This window comes from Argentina silus (genome assembly GCF_951799395.1).
Source record: "Argentina silus genome assembly, chromosome: 13".
Lineage (NCBI taxonomy): Eukaryota > Metazoa > Chordata > Actinopteri > Argentiniformes > Argentinidae > Argentina > Argentina silus.
In genome coordinates, this window is record NC_139667.1 from 19,839,951 (window position 1) to 19,848,602 (window position 8,652).

General features: G+C 42.0%; 1 protein-coding gene across 1 annotated transcript in view; it reads right to left on the bottom strand.

Annotated features, from left to right (window-relative positions):
* Nucleotides 1-205: 205 nt before the first annotated feature.
* Nucleotides 206-8,652, bottom strand: part of efcab11 (EF-hand calcium binding domain 11) — a 42,272-nt gene continuing 33,825 nt past the window's right edge. The window contains exon 6 of the mRNA XM_083683146.1: nt 206-401. Coding sequence (XP_083539272.1) covers nt 320-401 — 82 coding nt within the window. The 3' untranslated portion in view covers nt 206-319. The remainder of the gene's footprint in view (nt 402-8,652) is intronic.

An 8,652-nucleotide genomic window follows, 5' to 3' on the forward strand; every position in this document is an offset into this window, starting at 1 on the left:
ATACGATGTTCTGTGTTTTAATCACATTAAAAACATCAATGGACATTTGCATAGAATAAAACATGAAACAAAAATACGAACACGACTGTGTATAGGACACATGCAGCGCAGTGTTCCTCAGCTGTGGACAAGCCTGAATCTAATCATACACTGAAAACCATAATCCTGGTAAGACATACAAAGCCATAATGACTCCAACGTTCACTCTAAATCTCTCAGTAGCAACAATGCAGGGAATCATGGTGAACTGAGTCTGCATGTGTTTTTAGAGGTTTGGCATTCAGCCTTCACTGCAGGCCCCAGCGTCTCCAGTGGGTTGTCAACTGTTGGCCAAGCCGTAGCTGATGACACGCTCAAAGTCCCTGAAGCTGACGTGGCCGTCAGAGTCCAGGTCAGCAAGCCTGCAGTGAAGGAAGGCAAACATCACAGTTACTTCATCTATGAGTTATTATTTATAATGTATATACAATATACATATACATATATTCAAAGAAGAAGAGATGTGCAGTTCTGTGCATGAGTTCTGTGACAGGGCTGGGGTCAATACCGCTACAATTTGGTCAATTCGGGAGATGAAGAATTGAATTGCCATTAATTTTCAATGAGGATTTTTCAACTCTTTGCAATTCATTTTTAATTCACTTAGGGTGTTATCCTTACTTGAGATTCGCCCGCGTAAATCGAATCATCGCGCACAAATTGACATGAATGCAAGATTTGCACAAATGTCGGAGTTACGTGTGAGGATTTCAGCATTACTGTATTGAAATAGAATTGATCCCAGCCCAGGAGCAAAGTGTAATGGTCGTAACATCAAGGATAGGATGTGTCACAACATAGAAAATTAGAAAGAAAATGCTACATTTCAATGCTAAGATACAGATAAGAAATACTCTTGGAAACATGCATCAGGAACTAGCCAATTCTCCTCTACTGTCAATGGAGACCACAGCCTCAGTCCAGCCAAGAAATGGCTCATAAGCTCCAAGCGACAGAGAATGCTTTAAAAGGCAGGGTGACTTCTATCTTCACAAGAGCAGTTTGACTTTCTTTCACACATATACAGTAAATGCACATGCACGCGCGCACACACGCACACGAGTGCACACACACACACAAGGATGAGTCACTCCACTCAAAAGCAGCAGATGTAGACTCCAGAGCAAATTCAATCATGTCAATAGAGAAGAGGGGAGAAATTACAGTGCAATGAACCGGAGTCCCTTCTCCATTCTCTCTCTCTACATCTCTTTCGTCAGTAAACGCTTCCATCTCAGAGATGAAACAGATTTAAGCATTTGATTAAACTGGAATTTCCTGCTTTTTCCGCCAAGAGCCTTGCATTGTCACTAGTGCATTTCACACATCTCCTAATGTCTGATACACACCACTTTATAAACCTGCTCCACCAGCCAGGGGGATTCAAATATTGGCCTGGAGGTCCATAGCACTGCTGGTTGGCATCCTTCCCCTCTAACCAGGAACTGATTCAGACCTGGGTGACCAGGTGAGTGAAACCTCTGACCAATCAATGACACTCATCAATCAATTTGGCTAACTACCTGGGATGTAGACCGCCAGACAGTACAACGGAACTCGAGGAGGGTATTTGCACAGTACTTACGCTCTGAAAAAACTGTATTACAGAAAAACATCACAAATGAGAAAAACAAATAAGAGCTGGAAGCTTCTGTGCTGCTGCAACATATCTCCCTGCTTTCCTTGTTTTCTCTCTATTTTTGTCTTTCTCTCTTTGCGTCCCTCTCCCCCATCTCTCCCTTTAAAGAGGTGGAGATGGGAGAACAATGTTTCCTACTCGCTCTCTCTCTCTTAGGCGTGATCTCTCTATTCCAAACACAGAGCAGATGTGTAGGAGATGAGGGAGCAACAGGGAGGAGAATTAAAACACCATTAACCATGCAGCCGGTGGAAAATCACACTTCCCTCGTTCTGACTTGCTGCATCCCGCTCAAAAAAGAGGATGCTGCGAGGATCTAATTAGGAGGCTCTAATGCAGGGGGTCTTCCTAAAGAGGAGGGTTATTGAGACCCCCATTCACAATACCCCCCCCCCCCCCCCCTCCCCAACACTAACTGTCCCCTAGGCCCTCGACTCTCTGCTTGGAATGTCTCCTATGGTTGGGTTCTGTGAATCTGGGATATGGTTCGACTCTGGACTCCAGGAGAGCAAGAAAACAAGAGTGACAGGGAGGGAGAGAGAGTAAGGGAGAGGGTAAGAGTGAGGGGGAACATGCAGTAAGAGACTGTCTTTTACCCCATAAGTTGACATGATCAGCCTTTTAACGCCTTTGTAGTTTGTATATGAGAGAGAGTGTGTGGCGCTCATGTCAATTAAAAAAAAACACAGCATCCACTTACACAACAACACTTAACATGACTTACTAACTGACAGATGCCATGCCTTACAACCATAATCAGGAACATACCATTAAGACGTGATTAGCGTCTTACTGTGTGTGTGTGTGTGTGTGTGTGTGTGTGTGTGGTATTACTACTAACACAGGCTGTCATGCAGACTGACAGAAAGACATGATAGTGGATCAGGGAGGGGGAAAGAAAGAGAGAGAGGGGGGGGGGGGGGGAGACTTAGCTCTGTCTATTTAATCAACCCTCAGTTGTTTACCAAAAAAGTGGCGGGGAGCCCACTTTGTTGTTGTTTGAATAACAGACTGCACCTTTAAAGTCCTTATAACCAGCCAAACCAGTTGCCCCCCTGTCCCTCCTCCCTACTTGTCAGCATGACATGCATAGTAAAGAGGCTCCTCCTTTCCCTCATCCCCTCTGATATGATCTGATTACACATATTATACCCATGCTGTATATTCTTGTACTGTAGAATTAGTAGTGGATTCTGGAAAAAGTCAAGGAAATATCAATTATCATGAAAAAGGCCATTCCAAGGTGCCCACACCAAGGTTGCCGTCAATTCTTTACGAATTCAGGAAGTGAAAAAAGCTTCTAATTGTTTGCTTATTGAGAAATCCTTGAAAAAATGCCCTATCTGCAATCATTAAATTGTTATTTCATCTACTTCTTTCCAAAATAACCTTGCCCAGGGAGGGCTGTTAATATGTGCACATATTCGAATATTACAAGCACTCAAAAGGCTGTAAAGACCTACTTGAGCAAAGACCAACATTCTATCCTACCTATCCTTTTGTATGGTTAGTTCAGTGCATGTGACCTGCAGATTACCGGCAGGTGTTTCTCATTTGACTGTGTAGAACAACTTTGTTCTAATTGGTAGAAAACAAAATAATTCCCATATATACCAAGGGGAAAAAAAACTATTCTATTTCAGTCTTCAGTGTTGATGAGGTATCATAGCATACCATACCATGGCTTGTCAACGGACTATGTTGTTTTTAGTCCTGGCTTGGGCATTCTTCAAAGTAGCAGTTGAAGGATGGACACACAAGTCTAGTACCCCAGTTGTGAGTGGACAATCACGTGATGTGTCAAAAATGTCTGAGGACTCTTTTTTTCTTCAGAACCTTGATGACAGCAATGATTATACTGAAGGCAACGCTGAAGTGCAATTTGGAGACTCCACCAATTTCTACCCCTACACTGACCATGGATATGAGGTGCAATTCAATGAGATGACAGAGGCAAAGAATTGGGTCCCCGTGGCCAAGGCAGCTCCTGTCAGTGTAGCAGTCCTGTGCAGTGAAGATGAATTTAAAGTCACGCTGCCAGCTGGTCCATTGAGTGAAGTCAAGATTTTGGGTAAGTGTTTTATTATCATGAAACTCCTGAGTTGTTTCCCTTAGTTTAATTGTGACCTCCGACCTTGTACTCTAATGTTAACTGCACATTTCACCTACAGGATCCAAGAGCATGCTTTCTGTCCTTGATGCCGAAGAGTCATGTGGCTATGACATAACTAAAGGGAACGACCACAACACCTTGACTGTTCAATTTTCAGGGTGCCATGTCAGCCATAAGGTAGTGATCTTTGAGCACCTACAAATACGTGCATTTCATGGTATAATGCTATTTTCCTTCTTTGATGTTTTAGTTTGGGTGTAGGCCTACTTACAGTTTTACATTTTTAAAAATGAAAGTTTACTCTAGAATCAAATGTGATTAACCACATACCTTCACTCCACACCAAGACAGTCAATATCCAGCTTTTTTTAGTGTATAGTTGTCAAAGCAGACTCATTTGCCAACATAATGGAAGCGGGTGGGGTCCAATTAGCAAAATGCCACTTATGTGGACAGTGTCTTGGTGGACTGATTTGTGAAGGTGTTATGGTTAAATCACAAATATAAGTGAACTATCCCTTCAATACACTCTTTTCAGGATGGAAGATACACCTTGTGGGTGTTGTATGTCAATGAGGCTGAACAGATGGATGTTGCCGCTGTGTCTTGTGCGGCTAGCCACAAATCTTCTGGACCTTCTACCACGCACGTGCAACCACCTGCTAGCCCTCATGTCCCTTCTGGGAAGACTTCAAAGAGTAGTGACTACAATCCAGAAGGTTGGTGGCATAAAATGTTTTCAGTCCTGTAATCAGTGATGGCACTTAAGAGGTGAGACTAGTGTTTCCTTAATTGTCGCTTCTGTTTACTGTAAGGCTAAATTAAAATGTCTGACTTGGCACTTGTCATCAACCCTGTGTCCCAAGTGCACGCTCAACAATACAACTCATACAATGTGTGCACTACCCCCACATGGATTTAAAAGCATAGGATTTGCGTAACGATTGGTAAGAGCCCATGCTTATACCAATCCTATGCTTTCGAGACCATGTGGGGTAGTGGACACTTATTGGCATGAAGGTGGTTAATTGAGATGCAGGGAAGGACTTGCTACATATGAATCCCTCCTGTTCTCTACTTCAGGCTGCAGTATACCACGGAGCTACCAAGTGGCATGTGGCTACCCTGGAATAGCCTCCTCCCAGTGTCAAGTGATGGGTTGCTGTGTGTGTCCTGCTACATCCCACTGCTACTACCCTTTGGATGGTAATGGCCATAAATGACTTCAGAATACTTTCTTTTTGACACCAAGGACTACATTGTGTACCCCCTCTCTTTCCAGAGTGCACTGCGGATAAACAGTTTGTTTTTGCTATTCACCATGATATCAGCGCTGTCCCTGTGGACCCCAGACAACTTGTGATTCCTGGGAAAGCTGGTTGTGGCCCTGTCATTGCCAATGAGCGTTATGCTATCTTCAAGTTCTCAGTCACTGAATGTAGCACTCGTTCATATGTAAGTATCAGAAATTCCATTTTGGGAATCCTGTGTTTTTTTATTTTTTTTATATGGATGTTGTGGTTGTATATACACAGTATGTATACACATTTGTTGACATGGAGAAATGTAGACTAGGCTCCAACTGTCTGTACAAACAACTTAATTGTGTCCTCTTTCAGGAAATTGATGAGACTGTGATCTACCTGGCAGTGGTGTATTCTTTGGTCAAAACCCTCAACCTGAAGTTTGGAATCATTACTAGAGACAACCCTCTGAGGTAAGTCTGCTGTCAGGGTTGTTAAATTGCATTCTCAATATGATGGAGCTCTTGTGGACCCTTATGAACTAATCTTTTCTGCCTGCCTCATTTCACCACCGACTCCCTTTAGTGATCTTAGTAGTTGGTTCTCTGTGGATAGAACTGGCCAGTTCTGCTTGAAGTAACCTGTCCACTGTTTCTAGAGTCATGGTTGAGTGTCGTTACCCGAAAAAAGATCGAGGTGACCAACCAGCAGTGGCAAGTGTAGGATACATGGTGAAGAGCCCCAGCCTCAACTTCCCTTCGAAGTTGACATCTGACGGACTGTTTGGAGTACAGCTGAGAATTGCTGAAGGTATTTAACCATATGATTGTGCTTTACCTCTGAGCCCTTCAACTAGTTTATAGTTGAACAAAGTTATGTATGTTTGCTTGGTAATTTCTCCATTAGAAGGGAGAATTTCATGTTCACAAACATTTAATCCTTGAATTCTGTTTAGCTTAATCCAACTGACTAAATTTGAGTAATTCTTCTTTACTACAACTAGATAAAACCTATTCCAAGTACCACCCCCAGTACCATCAGCCCCTGCATCTGCTCCTGGGCAAACCTGTGTATCTTGAAGTTCGTCTGAAGTCTCCCAAGCCAAAGGCAGTTCTTCTGGTCAACTACTGCCTGGCCTATCCACACTCTGCCAAGAATGCTCTAGTGCTCATTCATGAAGGGTAAATTGTGCCAAAGCACTGAGGCTCTAGTTTACTGTTGAGGTGAATAGTTGTGGCTGAGGTTTGTGGTCTCTCCCTCCAGGTGTGCCAACCCTCTGGACCCCAGTGTCGCCATCCTTAAAGTTGGTGACCTACACCAGAACCGGAATCAAAGGCGCTTTATGGTCACAGTCTTTCAGTTCATGAATCAGCAGAACAACAAATATCTAAATGAGGAGGTGAGTCAGTAGGATGTGGTGATTTTTAAGTGGCCTAATTGCCTTAGCTGCACTACTATCAAGACTTCAGATGAAGCCAAATTGCAGGGATTTAAAAAAAAAAAAAGAAGGGGGGGGGGGCGGGCGCAGCGGCAAGAGAAAGGAAGCCATTGAGACAAATGTTGGTGTGACCATCCATCCACTGCAATCAAGTGATCAGTACTAGTCCATCAATGATCCTTAACATTCTCAAGTGACACCATGGTCATTAAGCCAGATTTTTTTTTTAAATCTTCACTTTAGATCTACTTCATGTGCTCCACGGAAGTGTGTATGCCAGCAGAGAAGGACTGTGAAGAGCGCTGCTTTGATGGAAAGGCTGGACAACACAATATGGCATACTAGTAAATTGGTAAAAGGACATTGCTGTAGCCTATAATATATTTATATATTTTACTGTTTGAAAAAAATATAAATGTTCCAAAAATGTCAGTAGGCCTACTATTGCTCTAGGATGTTGTGCTTATTGAAATAAATGTGTTGAGCCTATCTTGTAGTGGTTGTCCTAATTTCTTGTACCTTTATCATTTGATCATCTCTGCAACACTTGTTTTCATAGTTGCAGATGCTTACCTAAGATTGAATAAAAGCCTGAATGCATGGTTTTCATAAACGGTACAATCCCTTAATGTTGAAGGCTTTTAATTTCTCACGAGCTACTTGGCTTTAGGTGTAGTTCTTAATATTTATTGTTGGGTGGCCATTTACGGGACATCAGTGATTAAGATTAAAATAAAGGAGCACTCTGCCGATGGGTACATCCTGTAGTGGTGCCAGATGAATATTTGAAGTCCAGATTATGGTTATGAATCTGGGCCTACCTCTTATTGTAAGCAAAACTTAAGTGACATTTTAACTGTCACTATTTGAGTTAATGGTTACATTCTCTATATGTTTAAGTGCATTTCTCTTCCCCATGGATTAACATTAATTCTCAGACACAACTTGTTTATGCCAATGTTTACAAACAGGATTTACCCATCAACCCAAAATATAAGGTTGTTTAAGATGGTTGTATTAAGCTATTTAATATTAAAGAATAAATGGGTATACCATTAATATATCCAAAAACAGTGGCTTTAAGGAAGAATACAGTACTGTATACTTGAGTCAAAGGAAAAAGCATTGTAACTTGACTTCTCTACAAAGAAACTGCATAAATGACTAACACCGGTTCTCTGAGGTCCGGTACACTTTAACAAACGCATGTGTTTGCTAATCAAATAATTTCATTTAACTTATAAGTTACAAAATGACTCAGGGATGTGAGTCAACTTCTGAGCCACATTTAATTTGCATTTTTGTACATCGAAATAATTGGTTCCTATTATGTATGCCCATTAATCAAAATTGTTTTACTCTTTGGTTAAAGCAAAGATGTTTTATTGTTGAATGTATTCTGTGGTTCAAGTAGAGAATGAGTGCATGAACCCACATGCTACAGTAGGTGGGTTGGAATCAGACAGATCAGTGGTTGGAATGCAGCAGCATTATTGCAGAGGGGATGACTCAGAAGTGGCAATGTGAGTGGGAGAGCGAAGGCAGATTCTTATGCAGGGAAGCGTCTGGATGGGGAGTGTGAGGGATGTCAGTGTAGCATGCCTATATTGCAGGCGTTTTAGGAGGATACGGGGGAACTTTATTGTGGGCTAGCTGAGTTGGATGAAACCACCTTTTCATTGGAAATGCTTGTCTGCCTGAAATGTCACACAAAGAAGAAGCAGATGGGTTGTGAGTGCGAGATATCGACTGGAAAGGAGGCTCGTGTTTTTGGTGAAAATCAACTGAGTGCGCAAAAATTGTTTATCGCCCTTTTGTATGGTAACAAACAATATCACAGAACTTAATAAAGCTAGTAAGTTGTCCTGTTGTGTTGCTTTTTGACTTGTTGGAGTAGTATGTTATGTACTGTGCTAGCTAGCAATTGGCAGTGAATCTGACTTTTGCTGCTGTTAAAAGGAGGGATACACACATTCTATTCCTCATGTTGTCACTGTGTTGTAGCTTGGTCCATGGCTCATGCAGCTTGCTGAGTCAAGCCCATAGACGTATTATTTGGGCAAGCTGTACATAAAGCTCTTGCTGAATGTGTATCAATGTATCAAAAACTGTCCATTGTCATTAGCCGGTATCGACTGTATGATGCGTATATTTGTAGTTAGTAGGACAAGACAGTTTC